We start from the raw sequence: 21,496 nt of genomic DNA, 5'->3' as shown, positions 1-21,496 counted from the left end.
ATGACAGAGAAGGGAAGTTATGTAAGTGTGTGGTTGGTAAGGATGTACTAACTAGATTTTTTTTGTGTGCAGAGAGTGATGAGTGAGTGGATTGGACTGCCAGAATTAGTTGCATGTCTTGCCAGTGAATCGGTGTAAGGAGGGGTATGATAGGTATTATGTGTATATAAGTTAGTGTGGATCTTCCAAGGTGACTTTTCAGACTCCATTGAGATACTCTTATGATAATAATAATCTTAGGAGACAACTTGAAGCAGTGCCATAGCATAAGAATCTGCAAGGGAAGGATGTTAGCTGTGCACAGTCAAGGGATATCTGAAGGAAGCAATATCAGAAAGGATAATGGAGGGTAGGGAAAGGACACGAGGGCATCCATGGAAGTTGAGAATGAATGCTGTCAAGAAGGAGGTGGGTGGTTAGGGCTAGATTTTTCTTTCATAAGTAGTGCGTGATTGGCTTGGAATGGATTGCCATTGGATGTTGTGTGTGCAAGTAGCGTGAATGAATTCAAGAACAGGTATGACAGCTGGTGTGAACAGTATCACCTGCCTAGATGAGTTCCTGACTCCCAGGAGGTCTCTCTTAATAATAATAATAACAATACACTTAGTTAAGAGGATAATATATCCCTCATTAGTTCAAAGCCGAATAAGAAACTCGAAGATCGAAATCTAAGAGTTTCAGCATGAAACTCTTAGATTTCGATCTTCGAGTTTCTTATTTGGCTTTGAAATAATGAGAGATGCATTATCCCCTTAATTTAATTTACTTAGCAGGAAAAAAAAAAAAAAAAGCAACACTTAGTGTTAATTCCTAGCCTCCATGGAGTCGAAAGACTCATCATGGGAGGTCAAATACTGCAGACCACAATAATTATCATACCTTGCCTTGAACACATATACTGTTTTGGCACTCACTACCTACTCTGGCAATGCATTCTACTCATTCATCACCTGGCAAGCAAAAAAATCTCCTTTATCACATCTTTACTCGTATATCTTTTGTACAGCTTCCAGGGATGTCCTATCACTCTCTCATATCCCTTTATCCTATGCCATAATTCCCCTGTATATATTTGAGAGGCTCCTCTGACCAATTTATGACTCATTCACATCATCCCTCCTCTTCCTATCTTCCATGCTCTGAAGACCACATTACTGCAGTCTCTCCTCATACTCTATATTCCAGAATCCTCATTGGCCAGGTTGGCTGATCCATTCTCCAGCCAAGAAGCTGTGGGTTCGAATCTCACCAAGGGCATGGATGTTTTTGATTGGCCTACTAACTGTTTATGATATTTATAGCTGTAACTTGTGTCCTGGCACAGTATGACCTTTGAGGTCTTTGAACCATAAAAAATCAAATCAAAGCAATGCAAACCAAAATTCTCAGAGAGTCTTAGTTATTCACCTCTGCATTCTCTCCAGTGTTTCTTTTCAATCAATATATAACCAGGTGACCAGATCTGTGTACAGAAATCTGAATGAGGCTTAATTAGCACTTTATACAGTAGAACTGTCATCTCCTTATCCTTACATGCCAGTGATCTTTGCATTACGTTAGTAATTTTCTGGGTAATCCTTATAGTTTTGGCAATGTGTCTGCTAAATTTAAGTGTCCTATCCACCAAGATTCCCATCTTCCTTGTCTCCTCAGCCTCCTTGAGGAGACAAGGGATATGGGATATACAAGGAATATCTCCACATCTTCTGTGGCCAAAGTGCATAGCAAGAAGGATGGCGCTGTCATTTCAATGACAGCGGCATCCTTCTGCCCAAAGCACCAACCTATTCAAATGTGCTTGTAACAACAACACGTTAGAACTCCATGACATTGAACTTCCTAATTAGCATCATCAGCAAACAATTGAATATCTCCTTTCACACCATGAAGTATATTATTAATAATCAGTTACACAACAGTGGTCTCAGGAGAGAACCCTGTGATACTATACTCATTAACTTCCTTTTGGGGGTGGGGGTATGGATTTTGCTACTATGTATATGTATACCATGTATATTGCAGGAATGTGCAAAAGAACTGGCAGTGCCAGTTCTTTTGCACGTCCTGCAGTATACATGGTGATATCTCATCCAGTGCTACAGCCTTATTAACATTGAGATTACTTATTTTTCTAACACTTCCTATTCTGGAATTGTCAAACATCTGTCCTCCTTTCTATTGCTATTCAACACTACTCTTAGTTCCCCCATGAAATACACTAATGAAATATTCATTGAACATTTCCACTGAAGATTTGACATATGTGGTTAGTGTTCCATCTCCAGCAACTAAGGTCAGTCTTCCACATTCATCCTTTTTTCTACTAGCAATGTAATTAGAATTCTCTAGAGTTTTGCATTACTGCTTCAGCCAATCTCTTTCCATACTGCACCTGTCACCTTCCTAGCCTGCACATTATACTCCTTATGCTGTTGATGGATACCCTGTTTTTTATGTCTCCTTCATAACATCCTCTTTTTCAAAAGTTCCTGCATAATTCAATGATTCATTCCTTTCACTCCTACTTTATTTATCCTCCAAACTTTAGGAACACTATCTGGCGTTGCCATAAGTCATTGATTCTGGCCCAAATCCCAGGCACGAGCCACTGTACAATCACCAATCTGTTTCCTGAATTTATCATTGCTCCTTGCTTTGTAATTCTATCCATTCCTCTTGTTGATCACTCCCCCCCCCCCCCCCCCCAACTGGTAGTGTTGTGCTGACCTCTTCTATTATCACTGTATATGAAAATATTATTAAATCTAACATTTGAGTCCTACATGTTGCTTCAACTATGTGCTGCATAAGATAATTGTCCCTAAGTAACTCAAGAAATTCAATCTCTTCCAGTGGCAGCTCATCCATAAGGGCTGCATTGAATGCAGCTCCAGTGTTGAGTATACTAGCGAGTAGTACTGGCTAGTATACTCAACACTGGGCTGCATTCACTTTCACTGCAGCCCTTATGGACGAGCTGCCACTGATCTCTTCACTCACAGATGATGTTTCCTGCTTTCAGTCAATACTTCCATAGTTAAAGTCATGCATTATTATTATCATTCTCCTGTCACTCGCAGTCTCATCTATCTTAAAATTTTAGAATCATCTCCCTCTGCATATGATATTCTATAAGAACAGCATGGCTTTGTGAAGGATTTATCATGCCTTAGTAATTTACTAACACTTATAATAGCACAAGAGCTGAGTTGGATAAAGGGAATCACTACATGATGATTCCCTTTATGCCTATATATAAACCAGTTTTATGCATAGGCATTTGATAAGTATACCACATGGAACTCTGTTATATGAGTTGGAAGAAATTTGGATGGATGTGAAACTGCTGAAATGGATCTGAGGGTGGTTGATAGACAGATACCAGAAAATGGTATATGGAGGAGCAGAATTCAGGAGAAAGTTTGTGGTTAGTGACATGCTGCAAGGCATTATGCTTGGGCCACTGTTTAATATATGTGCATGAATAATATAGAAAATGAATTGAAGGGAAATATTCAGTTGTTTCTGAGAATGCAAAATTATATGGGATAATAGTAATAGAGATGTAGAAAGCTTGTAAGATGATTTAAATAGCTTAATGGATAGTATGAGCAAAAGATAGAGCTGTCAATTTAATGTAGAAAATTGTAAACTTATCAAAGAAATATGAATTTTATGATAAAAAAGATTGCAAGCTCTGTACCATATTCATGGAACTGTACTCTAGGAAACTAATGAAACTGGGGATTTGAGGCTGGTTTAGATAGAGAGTTGTCAGAAGGTGACCAAGGTGGTTCATAGGATTACTTGCTTATTGAAGAACACAACACACTAACCATCAGAAATAAGGAAGTTATCATTCCTCTTTATTAGTCTTCAATACATTCATATCTGGATTACTGTTCTCAGGTCTGGTTGCTGGGTTTCTTGGGATGAGGAAGTAGTGGAGAGGATCCAGAATCAAGTGACTGAGGTGGTTGAATAGTCTGTAGAATGCTCCCTATGATGATGGACTGAGGATTTGTTTCAAAAGTAGGCTCATATAAATGGAAAACAGTGGCAGGGATATGATAGAAATACAAGATTGATGAATAGGAAATATTTCAGCAGTTGGCTAGAGTGGGCAGAACAAAGTCATCTCTTGGAATCGAGTAAGAGTGTAGTTAGCAAGAGTAGGAAGACCAGATTTTTCACTTGGAAAGTGGTGAATGAGTGGAATCAGTTGTCACTCAGTTGAAAGTGTGCTTTTTCTGTTAATGAGTTTGAGTACAAACTCTATATAGCGTAAACATGTAGTATAGTATAAACATGTAGTGTAAGGACTCAAAATGAGTCCTTATACTACGTGGAGGTGCCTGTGCAATAATAATAACAATAAATCTTGCTTCCTTATCTCTTATACATAGTGTTCCTTCTGAACTTAGAAATTACTCTTTTGGATTTAGAATGCTGTATGGATAACTGTGTTAGGCTAGTCTCCTGAGAGTGAGGAACTGTTCAAAAGATACAGAAAAGATCCAGATCCTGAAATTGGAAAAAGAATTTTAGAAATGCTTAATGAACAATGACGGCAACATTGGAAAACCACAACCGAAAATTTAGACTTCTCTCACTCCAACTGCAAGGCTTGGGCCTTGCTCCAAAAACTCGGAACTGCATCAGTTTCTAAGCAGAAAGTTGTGTATATCACTCATAAAGACGTAGCAACTAGAATCCAGCGAAAATCTAACAATGGATTAGTGTATCCTTTTCTAAAGAAAATATGTTTATAGAAGTGTCAAACAAAATAACCACCTCTCAATGCCATTCACTGAAAACAAACTGATTCAAGCATTTAAATCACTGAAAAATAACAAAGCGGCAGGACTGGATGGTATATACCCTAAGTTCATTAAGCATCTTGGAAATAATGCTCGTAAGTGGCTTTTGCAGTTTTGTAACATTCTAGAAAGCCGGAACATCCCAATGGAATTCCTGGGGAGTAAAGTTATAGCCATCCTATAACCTGGAAAAGAGCCTACCGATGCAGCAAACTATTGACCACTATCTTTACTAAGTATTCCAAAGACGATTAGGATTCTAAAGTGCATGACATCAAAGTGCAAATTCAAGGTACAACTAATTGGTTAAAATAGCCCTTTTATAATACTAAAAATGGACTAACACATGGGTCTCTGTGCTAGCTCCACTCCTCTTTAATTTATACATTAGTGACATGCCACAAACCTCCTCCCGAAAGTTTGCATATGCAGACGAATCCAGCATTGACAACTCACACTGAACACCTGAAATAGGCGAGATTGTGCTCAGTTCCAACCTTGAAGTTCTATACAACTACTACACCAAATGGTGCCTTTGCCGAAATTCCTCTAAGACTGAAGTTTATACATTTCACTTGAACAATCATCAAGCTGAAACAGCTGAAGGTCTTGTTCAGAGGGGAGACTTTGAAGCACAACCCCAATCTAAAATATTTTGGAGTCATCTTAGATCGCTCTTAAACCTAGCTAAAAACTAGGAATAATATCATCAGGAAGTTTGTGTGTTCGTGCTGGGGACAGGAGCCAACACTTAAAAAAACTGCTGCCCGTGCCCTAGTGTACTCTAGTACAGAATACTGTGCTCCAGTGTGGTATTCGAGCCATTATGTCAGCAAGGTCGACGTGCAACTTAACAATACCATGAGATTCATCATGGTTACATGGAGTTTACATCTGTTGAGTGGCTACAAACACACTAACATTATACCACCAGGCATAAGGAGGAAAGCTGCTGCTAACAGAGAATGGATAAAATGTATGAGAAATAACAACTTATCCATCCATGAGGCCCTCCAAAATCTACCACTTATTCACTTAAAGTCCTGCAACCCGATCTGGAAAAATCAGCAACCAGATACATATTCTCCTGAAACTGAATAGAAGAATCACTAGCTTACTTCAACAATAAAAAATGGACACCTCATTACAGACCCCATAATAGAGGGCGCCTGGCTTTGACCTGTCCAGGCGACAATGGAGCACAATCAACCGCCTGAGGACTGGCCATGCCTGATGTGCTACCATGATGTACAAGTGGGCCTGCATCAGTCCATAACATGTGACTGTGGTGCATCAACAGACCGTCAATCATATTATTCAGGACTACCCGCTGCCGAGTTTTAAGGGCACATTGACGGACCTGTTCCAAGCTACCCCAGACACAATCCAATGAATTAGATACAATTTGAACTTAAATTTGTGATTATTTAGCATATAGTATAGTTTTAGTGTATATATATATATATATTCACTCTTTCTATTCTTATCTTTCTATTTGCACAAACCAAACCCACACAAAATATATGTATGCACCATTTTGGATCAAAATATACAGAATTATCAGCAATCCTTCATATGTCAGCATATATAAAGTTTCCAAAATGCGATCTTCTTTTTGAGCATTCTTAATTGTACCATTATCCCAGATTTCAACTGTTGCAGCTTCTTTGATGTTGTGGGTATGAAAATCTTCTAAGTACGGCATACTACTTTTATCCCATTCGATTTTGTGATTGGTATTAGAAAAATGGAGAACGATGTGTTCTTTTTTGTCTTATCTCTAAACTTCTAGAAGTTTGACCTATGTAATTTAAACTGCAAGAGCAAGACCATAACAAGTTGCGAAGTGTCTTTATTGGTTTGAAGGCCACTCAGATCTCATGAGGTCTTAACAGTTTTGCAATTTTCTGTGAAACTGTGCCAGCAAAAGGAATGGAAATAGAAGACCTGTAGTGAGTTTCTGGTTTGCTGTTGGTAGGGGTTGGAGAAAAGAATCTTTTTTAGCAATTTTTTTGGATAACCATTGTTTGTTAAAGTTATGAAGATGAGATCTAATTCGTCTGTTAAAACTTTGTCATCTCTTATGATGCAAACTGCCCTATTTTTCAGCATATGTATAGTACTCAACTTTTGTGAAATAAGTTGTGATGAAGAAAAATGCAAGTAATGGCCATTGTGGCTCGGCTTGTGGTAAACCTCTAGATCAATATTGCCATCCTTTTGTTTTTTGATTAATATTTTTTTTGCATTGTATAATTTTTGATTAATATTAACATTAATTTTGATTAATGCTAACATTAATTTTGATTAATGCATCTAAAAACGGCAATTTTCTTTCCCTTTCGAGTTCTAAGGTTCTAATCAAAAAAACTTGATTTTTTGATGAAATGAGTTTATTGAAGTTAAGAAATCAAATAGTTCTGCTTCACTATGTTTCCATATGATGAAAATGTCATAGACGTATCTCCACCATACTGATGGTTTGGGATCCATGACAAGGTATGTTAAACTTTTTCAAACTTTTCCATAAATTAAGTCTGCACATGGAGGAGATAGAGGACTACCCATCGCAAGACCTGATAGTTGTTTATAAACCTACCCATTCCATTTGAAGTAATTTGAATTGAGGCAATGTCTATAAAGTTGAGCAATATCTTGAAGAAATAGATCGTCTATGATGGTTATGACTTCATTCACTGGGACATTGATAAACAAAGACACTGCATCTAGGCTAGCAAGAATGTCTGTTTCTAATATTGTGATATTTCTTAGCTTTATGAAATATTGTGTATTTCTGATATATGTGTCTGTATTATGAATATGTGCTTTCAGAAGATGAGCGAGATATTCTGATAGTAAGTAGGGAATTTATTCCATCCACTATTGGACGAAGAGGTATCCTGGTTTTGTGAACTTTCGGTGAACCATATAATCGTGGAGTTAAATGGATGTGATGACTTCAATTTCTTTTTAAGATCTGTTGGCTAATTGTCCATAATTAAAAGAAAGAGCAATACGGCTTCATTTCAGCAATGTAAATAATATAGAAATAGTGGATATTAACGATCCAGTATTATTTCAAAGTCGAATGTGTGTAGAAATGTCAAAAGTTTCGAAATTTTGACCAGAGAGCTTATCAGAATACATTGGCATTGTGTTCGCTTGTATGCTACTTAAAAGATATGAGCACTGCCTATGCATCCATACGATAAATGATGAACAGCCTATTTTTCTACCCACTGCAGGGTGAAGGCCTCTCCCGCTGCAGGAGGTTTGGGGTCTACTACTCCCATGGTGACCTAGTCCCATATTGGGAGGGTGTATCTATACTTGGATGAATGAATGTATGAAGGTGGAAGACAATCGCAAACATCCATGCCTACGTGGGATTCGAACCTGTAGCCTCTTGGCTGGAGAACGGATACGCTAACTACTCAGCCAACCAGGCTGGTGCATTCATATATTCTCCTTTTATTAGTGCCTTTGATAAAGGTTTCACTAACCTGACAGCTGTTTCGAAGTGGTTGGTTCTCTTCAGAGGTGAGATAGAAACCTTAAGAGAGCAAGAACTCTACTATAGAAATCTGATGTCAGAGAGTTGTGTTTTTCATAAGTGAATGCTCAGTCAGTGCATAATAGTAATTATCAAACAAAATTTGGCAATGAAATAACGTGTATTAAAGAATCCAATATTATTTGAAAGCCGAGGTATGTAGAAAATTTTGAAATTTTGACCAGAAAGCTTATCTGAATACAATCCTTGACATCAGAGTTGCCTTGTCTCTTAAACAGTGTAAAGCTAAGGTTGAACCTTAGTTGACAAAGTTTCCCCTTTGTCAACTAAGGGGAAAGTGTAATATATTCACTGTTTATTAGTGTATTTGATAAAGGTTTCACTTGCCTGACAGCTGTTTCAAACCAGTTGGTTGGTATTGGAACAGAATATATCATTTCATGATGCAAAGAGAATGTTGGTCGCCACCCCACCTGTCCTGAAATCCTCTTATGCTGAAATGGTGTAATTAAAAAAAAACATCAAAAGCATCTCAAACACATGTCTATTCCACCATCAGATAAGTTCAACATACCTAAACTTTATGATTGTGAGTGCTTCTCTGTGCTTCTCCCATGGCATTGCAGTAGGTCTGATGATATCCATTATGAGATGATAAAACATCTTCCATCATGTTTTATCATCATCTTCCATCCTGGACCTTCTTTTATTATACCACAAAATGCTCACAGAGAAAGAGTTTCCATATTCTTGGCATGTCAGTTCTCATTGCCATCCCAGAACCAGGAAAGGATTCAGCACAAGCTAACAATTATCAACCTGTTGTTCTGACCAGCTGTCTTTGTAAGATATTGGAGAAAATTGTAAATGTCATCTTTCTCTGGTATTTAGAAAGCAACAATTTCCCTCCAGCACATGTGACTTTCAGAGACATCATTCAACATTGGACCATTTGGTCCATTTGAAAACATATATAAGAGATCCATTCCTGAAATGACAATATCTGATTTCAGTGTTCTTTAACATGGAAAAAGCTTATTGACACAGCCTGGAGATATGGCATATTAAAAGATCTTTGTGACCTTGGTCTCAGGGAGCATCTTTCTGTTTTTATTAAATGCTTTCTGTCCTGCTGAGTCTTCCAAGTCCAAGTGGGAAGCACATTATCTCAAGCTTGTCATCTGTGTTCCCCAAAACTCTGTCTTAAGTATGACATTCTTTGCCTTCAAAGTTAATTCAATCATTGCACATCTTCCTTCCATAGTAGACAATGTTCTGTACGTTGATGATTTCAAAATTTATTGTCACTCTTGAAATATGAGAGTAATTGAAAGACAACTTCAATAAGTCGATTGAGTCTCTTCATGGGCTATTAGTAATATGTTCAGATTTTCAGCAACAAAAAATTTTCTGTGTGCATGTTTTTGCTGAAACCATACTTCAAGCAGATCCTGAGTTAAGTATCAGACAAAGTATTATTCCAGTAACAACAAAAGCCAAGTTCTTAAGATTGATTTTTGACAGAAAACTTACATTATTTGCACACATTTGTCAACTAAGGGGAAAGTGTAAGAGAGCACTGGATCTCTTTTGCACTCTGTTAACTACTGAATAGGGTGCTGATTGATCTTCATTGCACCACCTTTATTGTGCACTTATGTTCAAAGTTGGGTCCGAAGTCTAAGGTTCTGCAAGATAGAATAGCCTTCAATCGTTGGCTCCTGTCCATCATTAAAGTATACAGCTGGCTAAAGATGCTTTTTGCACATTGCCCATTTACGGTCTTTATGTCAAAGTAAATGAACCTACTCTCTCACTTAGATGGCAACATTTGTTTCTTGACTGTGTCCTAAAAATAAAGCTTCTTTGATTTCTTTCCCTTTTATACTGATGGTTCAAAATCTGAGATCTCTGTTGGTTGTGCTGCCACCATGTTTCTTGACTTTATCATAGCCATTCAGATTGGTTGATTGCAGTAAATATACAGCAGCATTGCATGCATTTCAGCTTTTGCATATAAAAGGAAACCTGCTACTAGAAGTGTATGATTTATACAAACCCAGTGAGTTCTTTACATGCCAATTCCTCTCCTGTGTACAATCTGCAGCCAGTGCTTTTTTGTGGTTCTATAACTGTTGTACAAAATGAAGACCCTTAATTTTGATGTTGAGCTGTACTAGTTCCCAGCCACATTGGAATTAAGACTGTATGTCAGTCCCCCCGTACAGCCTACAGATAATTTATAAGATCAAAGCCAATTAACCAGTGGCAGTCATGATGGCAAGAAGACTAACAAATAAACTGCATGAGATTAAGCCAGAAATTAAATCTAGTCAAAGTAGAAACAGAGGGGAAGTTGTTCTTGCTATGCTTTGCATGGCTCACAGTCATTTAACACATTCTTTTCTACTGAGGATTGATGATCCACCTGTGTGGATCATCACCCTTCACGTCTCACTATTTGCCATGTTCTAGTGGAGTACCAGGACTTCATCCCAGAAAGAAATGAAACTTTTACTCATCTGGCCAAGCTATTTAGCTATTTACATTCAGGCAAATCTTATTAGACTTGGACAAATTGCATGCAGTTTAACTATTTACAAAAAATTTAACTTTATACAATAACTCTGATTATAAATTCTCTTTATGTCTAGATACTACATCACTTAACTCATATTTTTCTAAATCTTGTTTTATATACATGTTATTTACTAATTTATCTTCATAACTATTTATTACTATTACCTTGAATACCACTGCAAACTTTGATTTGATGCAGTATGAGTTTGGCTGCCCTTGTGCCAATAAACTTTAAATCAATCAACTAACTACAGTTCCAAATCAATCTCTAATGGGATCTGCTCCTGTCTTCCCAGACAGCATATCATCTGATCTGATTGCGCTGGAATGTAGCATTAAACTGCTTGGCCTGCATTGCATAATGATGAAACACTTACCAAAGGCGTATTATTTACAGGAAATTCTCTATAAGCTTTGAAAAATCTGGTATACAACACACATTCTGCTCTCTTTCTCGTATTCTGCATCTCATCCACCAAATTAGAAGGCTTCGCTTTGACATTTGCCTGGGTTAGATCCCATGCCACTTTGTGATCAGTTGAAATGAGGCATTGCATCTAGTTCAACTCTTGTCCTAAAATATCATTCATCTGCCTGTCCCTTGGTTGTATTACAGATAGATTATAAGACAGCATTAACATTTGAGTTGCAGTCATCATGGCAGAGAGAGAGAAAGAAAGAGCAACAAGCTTTACCAGATTAAACCTAAGCTTAAATTTTGGCAGTAACAGTCTGTGTAGGATTTGCAGAGACGAAGTAGTTCTTGCTTTGCTCTGCATAAGTCATATTTGTCTCACTCACTCCTTGCTGTTGAGGTATGATATGCCTCTGTGGGAATATTGTATATAAGTGCCGACCTGGTTGGCACTTATATACAATATTCCCAAATGTATCCGCTCTCCAGCCAAAAGGCTGCGGGTTCGAATCCCGCCATGGGCATGGATGTTTGCGACTGTCTGTGAAAGTACTAGTGGCGGTAGATGGTATTGGTGTTAGGTGATGAAGGTTGTTGGAGTAGTGCAACGAAGAGTTTTAGAGTAGATGCCCTCCCTCGATGAGTCTTTGGACTCCCTGGAGGTGTGGTGTAATAATAATAAAATTTTATAAGAATTACAGAATTTTCTTCTATAATTTCTTTTAGACAGACATATTTCATCTACTTTTTTTACCAATGTTTATACATTTTACTATATAATTTTAACCATTGACATGGTGTGACAGCCATTGTTTCTCATGCACCACTAAACATTAAACGGCAATAATGCCGGCCTGGCAAGCCGAGTGATTAGTGTATCTGCTCTCCAGCCAAAAGGCTACGGGTTCGAATCCCACGATGGGCATGGGTGTTTGTGATTGTCTGTGGAAATACTAGTGGTATTGGTGGTTGGCAATAGATGCTGTTTTTGTAGTTGCAGTCAGTCAGTTGGTTGGTTGGAGACAGTTGTAGAGCAGGTGCCCTCCCTGAATGAGTCTTTGGACTCTCTGGAGATGTCTAATAATAATAATAACAACAACTCTAAGCATGAAGATGGTGCATAATAGTTCTCTCATGTGTCAGTTAATAGCAGCTTCCTATAAAAAAGCAAGGACCAAAATGAGATGCTGTAAGTAATGTAATATAAATACTGAATTTTGCTTCATAAAATATTTCCAATAATGATTGAGTTTTGCATTCCTATGTTTGCTATTATCTGAAGATTATTTTATTAAATTAATTATTTAAAAAATTTTTTCTCCTTAGTTCCATCAAATTTCAGTGAAGTATTGATGAGCTATACCCAACAAGGCCATCGAGTACTAGCTATTGGTTATCGAACCCTTCCACGTATCAGCTATGCTAAGGCCCAAAGAATAACTAGAGAAGAGCTGGAAGACAATCTTAATTTCCTAGGCCTGCTGATTTTAGAAAATAGGCTAAAACCTGAGACAGTCAGAGTACTTGATCTTTTGAAGACAGCAAATATTAGAACTGTGATGGTTACAGGTAAATATAATGTGTTATTCATCTTACTATTATTAAAAAGTTATGGTTAGACAAGCACAGAAGTTACATTCCATTAAAATGCTGCAGTGGACAAATCTTCAATGTTCAAACAAGATTCTTTGGAGAAAATTGGATTATCCTTAATTTTTTACAAACCTCATTTTTTCCCATAAAAATCTGTTTTTTTTTTTTTTTTTTGCACATTGTTCTCTTGTGGAGTTATAAGATATATAACTGCTGTAAATGGCAAGGTCCTATATAATGGAGCATTGACATATGATATCTTTAACAAATCATACCTGTTTGACTGGTAAAATTTAGATTTTTTTTTTTTGGTGGAGGGGGTAATTTTATTTGCTGTTTTTCTTAAAATTCTTTAAGTGTTTCTGTGTAGTTCAGCAGAAGCAGTATTTTTTTTCCTTAAAATTATCCTTTGGAAGAAATTATCAGCCAGATCTTATAATAAAAATTAAAAACAAGAAACAACTTCTGTAAAGTTTTGTTACAGCCATAGAATATTTGCTTATATCATTCTTTGTTCATCTTATGTGCATCTGAGCCAAATATAAGCTGCTACAAGCAGTAGAAGAACTTGATCTATATTCTTTGTTTTCACTTGAGTCACTTGATTGTTGTTCCAAACTGAGAAAGTAATTAATTCATTGCAAAAACACACAGATGTACATAAAATAAATAAGTAGATTTAAAAAATGGCAATTGTAAATTATATTCAATCACTTTCAGAAACTGGGAAAGTTTAAGATAGTCATTCATATTTAAATTAGGCTGATGAACCAGGCTTTCAACTTTCTTTATACAGTCTTTCTTTTAATAAATGGCTTTTATGTTGTACTTTTTAGTCTTTTTCCAAAGGACTCTGTGTCTAGAATATATGGCCTGATCTGCAAGGCCCAATTTGTCTTACTCATTAAATGTAATCTAAATCTTGTTTCTCTTTCTATATCTGCTGTAAAGTTTATTTAGTTCTTGGTATATTTTCCATAAGCATATTTATATCAAATCCTGGTTAATGGGTTGTAGTAGATGGAATTATTGTAATTACTAGATTGATCTCATGTAGTAGGTTGATAATTTCTGTCGTTTCGATGTTTAAACACTGGTAGTCTTTGTAACTGCTGCTTCATTTATGTGCTGTACAATCTTATAATTCTTGTCAAGCAGTAATTTGAGTTCTTAAAGTACATTATCACTGAATACTTTAATGGGGCATTGACATATGTAATATCTTTAAACAAATCATATGGATAACTATCGGAAAACCTCCATGTAACCTTTTAAAGAATCTGGAGGACTGATTGTAGCTTCTGACCTAATATGCAATTCTCACTTACTGAGAATTGGACATTAGGTCATAAGTACACCATGTAAGTAATTATCTACCTCAATACTGAATGAATGAATGAGGGTGGGCTGGCAATGTTGGATTAAACCAATCAAATTGCATTCTGATTGGCTTAAACAAAAATAGCATGATGGTACAACATGATAGAATTGTTTTCCCAGCTGGGGCATTGCACAATTAAACAAGGACCCCATCAGGGAGCCAAACTAAACAGCAAAAAGTCAGCTATGGTACAAATTTGAACTTATCATTAGCAGAGTTCAAAATGAGCACTCTCAACATATGAAGCATCAATGGTAAAAAAAATGGAACCAGCAGAAAAATTGAATAAGTACCAAATTGACATGATAGTGTCACAAAGAAGACAACAATAACAGGTCAGATTTTTCTATCAAGAAAAACAACAAATAACATATTTAATTACATTAAATGTTATTATATTTAGACAGTAATTATTAGGAAAAAGGAGTGGATGTTATTCAACACTAAATATGAGGATAAATCTTCTTGAATGGCAGGCACTATCAAGCAGCGTGTTGTGGACAAACATCAGAATGGGGAACTGGACGATGATACTTACTTATATGCCTGCACTTCCACTAAAGAAGAAGTGGAGGAATTTTTGAGGCTTTAGATAAGGCAGCTGACACAAAGAAAAGTTGGTTCTTATTTGAGATCCAAACAGCATTAGGAAATTATTACCACACATATAGAAATATTTTGGGAAAATTTGGAGAAAAGAGCAAAGCTAGTAATAATGGTTTGTAAGTACCTGCAGGACTTCTGATCAGGACATAGACTAATTATTACTAACACAAGCTTCGAACATAAAGATGTGCACATATTAACATAGAAAGAAGAAACAAGAAAGTAGAAAAGATCCATTCATTCATTTATAATTGGTAACAATATCTTCACACTGGTTAAGGACATAAAAGTATACAGATGATTTCAAATTGGAAGAGATCACCATTTAGTTATGGTGATCAGGATAAAATTGAATATCATATTGAAAAGTGTGTAAGAAAGTTTTAAAACAAATCAAAGTGAAGCAGCTTGCAGACATGAACTGTAGACTCAAATATACAAATATTATTTTTAAAAAAATTAAAGAGTTTGAATAACAAGAACCAAACCTTGGTTCTTGTTATTCAAACTTTCTTCATACTGAAGAAAACATTGACTGATTCAGGCAGAGAGGTATGTGGTGATGTCTACAAGGATAGAAAAATCGGAACTCCATGGTGGATTCAGGAAGTTACAGAGGCATTCCAGGAAAAGAAGAGGAGTGTGTATTGACAATTCTTGGCAAGTAAGTCAGCTTTGTGTTCTGAGAGACTACAGAGAAAATGCAATCAAGCAAAGCACTGCATAAAACTAGCTAATCAAAAGTCATTTGAAGAGTTTGGTAAGGACATAGAAAATAAATATCAAGACGTAAAATATTCTGGAGTTATTATTAAAGCTTAGAAAATAGTGGGTACTGTAAACAGAAAGAGAGGTGATTAGCGTGATGTGAAGACTGAAGATAAATATATTCTGGATGCCTGGAGTAATTACTTTCAGAGAATTCAAAAAAGCAACCAGCATTGGCAGTATAGATAGTAGAAAACATTCATGAGGAATGCAAGAGTACACATCACTATTTGAGGTAGAAAAAACCATAATAAACATAAAATGTGGAAAGGAGTAGATGATGTTTGACCACAAATTTTGAAATATGGAGGTATAAAAGTTTTTCACACTGGTGACACAGCATAATTCAGAAAGCCTGGGTCATAGTGTTGAATTTCAGATGATTGGAATGCAACTGTCAATAGATTAATTTGGTTGCTGAGTGTTCCTTGCATGATTTATGCAAATATCCTACTTAAGAAAAGTTGAAGAAAATATCTGGTATGGAAGCTTGGTAAAGAACATATTGGTTTCAGTCCAGATAGAGGTTGTTGGGATCACGTTTTCACTCTAAGACAAATAGTTAAAAATTTTTAGGATCTAAAATTATAGGACCTAACAAGAATCTGTATTTAAGTTTTGTAGATCTAGAAAAAAAGGCATATGATAAGGTGGCAAGAGAAAATCTGTTAAAAATGCTACAATTATATGGTGTAAATTGACATATCAAGCAACATATAGTCTATATTTGAGTCAGCAGCTAGAACTGAAGGAGGTACAGGAAAATTGTTTGATGTTAAATCAAGGGTGCACATTATTTTCACTATTATTCATCATCTATGTGGATGACAGTACGAATAAAAACAGCATTAAACATGATAACAAAATTATAGATGTTAATCTCAGCTGTTTACTTTATGCAGATGTCCGTGCGGTTAGCCTAATGGCTTTGTGCTTCACAACCATATGCCTGAGGAAGGAGTGTCCTGGGTCCGATTCCCGTTGCCGACATGAAGAGCTTAAGGATCTTCCTCAGCCATAGCCAAGTTAGCCTGTCTTGGGCGTGGACAGCAGTTTTTCCCCCAGTTTATCTGGGATTTTTCATCCCACAAGCAGGCAAACTGGCCCTGTGAACACACACACACACACACATGGATCTACAGCCATAAATACTTAACCCACCTTGAGGGGGCTCAACTCGCCCCAATAGGGATGGGGGAGAAAAGGGAGGAAACTCCATATGAATAAATAAATTAACTTTATGCAGATGATGTTATATCCCTAAATAAATCCAATACAAGTGTGCAAGATTCCCTGACTAAATTGATTACAAGAAAACTTCGCTTAGCATGATTAATTAATCCATCGATTATTGTGTGCTAAGTGAAATTGCATTAAACGAATACAATAAACAATTGGAATAATTACAATTCATCCATCTATTAGCATAAAATTGGAAAAAAATTACAGTTTAAGCTATATTAGAGGATAAAATCATCAAAGGTAGTTAAAATCAATTGCTTGAATTTTTATTTAATATCTTTGACTGAGCTACTTTTTAAAAAAAAAAAATTAAGTAAAGATGTTTGAATTATGCTCGACTTTTTTCATCTTGTCATGCAATTTGCGATAGCTGACGATTGCTTTATCAAGCTTTTGGCAGACTTCGAAGCTTCATTCCATATCAGGATCAGCATCAAACAAAATTTCCTTTGCATGCTCAGTGCGATTGAAAACTAGCTCAAGTTCTTTGCAGTTAGCTTCTTATTCGTAACATTCTCTTCTTGTTCACACTCCTTATGTTCTATGCATGCTGTTCTTCTAGTTGAAGGATAGCAAGGATTGTTTAACTGTTCTGAATGGGAATTGAGCAAGTTTCTCACATCTTTATGATCCAGTTCAATAAATCCAAGTTCTTTTCCAGTTGTGCTGATTTCTTCAGTAATGTTAGATCATGGATTTTGTGCATGATAAACTAACATAGGCTTGAGTTTAAAGTCGCCTTCCATTGCCTCCTAATAGAAGTGTAAGACGATCTTTAGATACTTTGTATTTGAGATGCTTCAGTTTTATCTAGGAAAGTTTTTGTTGGCATACGCTTCCAAAAGAGATCACGTCGATGTTGAATATTTGCCAATCATCATAATCACCTTTATGAATTATGCTCTGCAATTCTTCAATACACTTGGCTGCAGAATCTTTATCAGCACTAGCAGATTTCCCAGTTATTCTTACGTTATGCAGTCCAGTTCGATTTTTAAAATGGTCAAACCATTCTAAAGTTGCAGTAAAGCCTTCGCATTCCTCTTGAAATTTGGTCTCTTTCAATAATGTAAAAATATTGAGAGCTTTTGCCCGAATATTCCCTCTTTTTTGGTTGCAATCCTCAATCCAGAGTGACAGAGGACATTCCATCTCAATTATTAAATGGCTTCTATTTTGGGTGATCTGCATGCTTAAAGAAGTAGTAGCAACTTTTCTTGTTCTTTGCTCTTATTTAATATAGTCAAAAGTGTAGACTCACTGTATCCCAGGTCTAACGCAATCATTATATTACTAACACCACTTTCATGTCTCTTAATGACTTCCATCTTTTTCGCTCGCTGCAGATTGGCGACAAAAAATTTTGCATAACATAAAAAAATTGCGGCTAACTGATTAATCACCCACTTAAAGAAGGAAATATATTATTTCATTCAATTGCGCTAACTGATTATCACGCATATCGAATTCGCATTAAGCAAGGTTTTTTTGTAACTGCTGTAATAAATTTGGTATGAAAATCAGCAATAAAAAGATGTCATACCAAAATAGGCAGAAACGCTGAGAACATCAGTTGCATCTGGAATGGAGAATGCCTCTCCAGTAGAACATGTAAAATATTTCAGCCACACACACTGACAAAGAAATTAGCACACCAAGAAGGAAGCATAGGATTCAACTGAAATTTTATTGGTATAATGATACAGGTGAGTGAAGCACATGATGGCAAAAACAGCGAAGGACAATTACAAAGGGATCTGTGGTACGCAATCCGGTCATCATCATTAGTGCGTTGCAACGCCTCGTGCAGCGTTACATGCTGCAATACGGTCCAGCATGGTGGCGAACAGACACCTGATGTTGTCCTGCGGCAGACTGGCCCACACGTGTTGGATGCTCTGCTCCAAATCCCGGATATTGCAGCACGGTTTCAGCTGCTCCCAAACATGCCCAATAGGGGACAAGTCCGGGGAGCGGGCAGGCCATGGAAGTGTCTGTACACAACGTAGGCAGGCCTGGGCAACCCGGTTCGTGCTTGCAGTGCCACACCACAGGGTTTGTGGGCATGCGCAAGCTCACCAAACTTGGATCATTTGCATACCACCCCGCACGCTAGCTATTTGCTTAGTTTTGCCGTTGTACCATGTTTTCTTCCAGGTGCACTAATTTCTGTGTCCGTGTGTGTATTTAGGCACAATTTTCCGTAAATGTGGATGTAGACAACAGAGTTAGCAAAGCTGTTATGGTAAGAAATCAACTGAATAAATTTATGTGGAATAAGGAAGAAATAAAACTCTGGATAAAAGACTGGAGACCAGAAATCTGAGAAAGATTAGGGGAGTGAACAGATGGCATCAATGGCAGTATCATATTAAAATGAAGGATATTACGAAAGAACTTGACATTGTTATCATTCAAGAATGTGTGATCAGAATTAATGCTATTTTGTACTTGAACAGAATGGAAGAAGAATGATTACCAAACCAAATGTTTTTGTCAGGATGGCAGGAAAAAAAGAGACCCAGAGGAAGACCAAGATTGAGGAACATCAATACGGTAGAAAGCACCTTTAATAGACAAGATATAAGATCTGATAATAATGTAGTCTTGACAGATAACAGATTAATTTGGAGGAAAATTTTCCATAGGAAGTTAGTAATAGGTTTTCATGTAGTACTATCATAATATCCTGTATCCTCCCCACCACCACCCAAAAATGTACATATCAGGAATTGGATGATGATGTTGACAACTCATTTGGTTTCTATATTTACCCTGGCATTCCCTGACAATGCATTCTATTTACCCAGCACTCCATATACTTACTTATTCACTGTGTTTTTAAGGAATTTCTCTTGGATAAAGACACTTTGAGAAATTCCCTTTGTACTCTATGATCAGTTTCATTTCCAATCTGATTTTTTATTGAAAATGAATTAATCTTAAAATCTCAGTATTTTCTTGACTTAATTTCTTAATGAAATATAAACTAATTAATATTTTAGGTGACAATATGCTTACTGCCTTGAGTGTTGCCCGAGACTGTGGTATGATTGAGCAGCATCATCAAGTTGTACTCTTATCTTCTGTTAGGCAAGATAATGAACAGATTCCTACACTCTCTTGGTGCTATTCTAGTATGTCTAATAAGCACTTGGAAGAGATAGCAATGATACATCAGGTGAATGTTTGTTTTTAAATGTTTAATTTTGTAATGAGATAGCATTTAGAAGATAGAGCAATGATACATCAGGTGAATGTTTATTTTTCAATGTTTAATTTTGTAATGAATAGACTTTCAAGAAAGTAAAAACTCAGGAGTGATAATTTGGTTACATATGTTTAAATAAATTTCATATATAAATATCTACCTGTTTGTCTTTCTGCTTGGAATATAAATCGTCGTATTGAACATACTACTGAATTTTGCATGCTCATCTTGTAAGCTTTATTTGGATCCAAAAGCATAATTCCTCCCCAATCGCAAGGTAATTTTATATAATTTATATATATATATATATATATATAACTCATTTTTATAGTTTTAAACCACTAAAACTGGCTGTTTTAATGGTTAACGTACCCACTAGCGAATCAACAGTCTGCAAGTTCAAATCTCGCCATTCATGTACTAGGTTTCATGTTACTCCGACCCTACATGGGTGGGAGTAACATCAAAAAAAAGAAATATATATATATATATATATATATATATTGTGTGTGTGTGTGTGTGTATTTGTCTGGAGTGTTTGTTAGTAGTAAGGGTTCACTCCCATTATTACTTTTTCCTTTTTTATTCTGATTTTACATTACTTTTAGTTATTTCAAAAAAAAAAGTACTTTATGTATAAGCATCTTTTATTTTTAAAAAATTCTAAAAATATATTCATTATTTAAAGTTAAAAGAAATATTTAGGGAGTGGGGGAAACTGAATTTTCAAAAACCAGACTATGATTTTCGAAATGTGGCGGACTGTTGCATAATTTTTAATCAGGGGAGAAAGAAATATTTCGTTTAGATATATCTTCAACAATTTGGGGAGTTAGCGAGAAAAAAATTATTAAAGAACCATCCATCAAACTTCAAAACTGTGTTTATATGGATATATTTGAACTGCAAACCTGACCAGTCCATGAATAAATATGTGACACTTTATAAGGCAGTAACCAGTACAAGCACAGAAATAGCTAGTTTAGTTTGAAGACACTACTAATTTTGTCTTGTTTAAAACATCACACTTCTTCACATATAAGAAGAGATAGTCAGTTAAAAAAAAAGTACATGAGTATAGTTGTAACAAGTAATAGAATTATGTAAGATTCTGATGATTTTTCTGGTTCTCGTGATTTGCTTTTTTTCATGTTTGGCTGGTTATAGCTATGAGGCATTTAGATAAATTTAAACTGTGAATAATATCTAAGTGTGTAGGGTCTATCTGTGTATGGCAATTTCCAAGTGATGCAAAAGTGATGTTTTTTCTTTCACTTGGGTAATGTTATCAGCATAGTATCATATGATTTATTTCTTTATAATTACAATGAGATTATTTTGTATATGGCCTGTTATAAACATT

At 36.1% G+C, this 21,496-nt stretch overlaps 1 protein-coding gene across 6 annotated transcripts in view; it reads left to right on the top strand.

The window, feature by feature from the left end:
• LOC150096516 (polyamine-transporting ATPase 13A3-like) overlaps positions 1–21,496 on the top strand; it is a 751,182-nt gene that overhangs the window by 524,201 nt on the left and 205,485 nt on the right. For all 6 annotated transcript variants that reach the window (XM_090407885.1, XM_090407886.1, XM_090407887.1 and 3 more), the window contains 2 exons: positions 12,659–12,901; positions 19,928–20,103. In XM_090407885.1, coding sequence (XP_090264011.1) covers positions 12,659–12,901; positions 19,928–20,103 — 419 coding nt within the window. The remainder of the gene's footprint in view (positions 1–12,658; positions 12,902–19,927; positions 20,104–21,496) is intronic.

Source organism: Typopeltis vanoorti, chromosome 18, assembly GCF_054136105.1.
Source record: "Typopeltis vanoorti isolate ZY-2024b chromosome 18, IOZ_Tvanoo_1.0, whole genome shotgun sequence".
In the NCBI taxonomy this organism is placed as follows: Eukaryota; Metazoa; Arthropoda; class Arachnida; order Uropygi; family Thelyphonidae; genus Typopeltis; species Typopeltis vanoorti.
The sequence above is the reverse complement of the archived record's forward strand: the minus strand, read 5'-3'. Positions and strand labels throughout refer to the sequence as shown.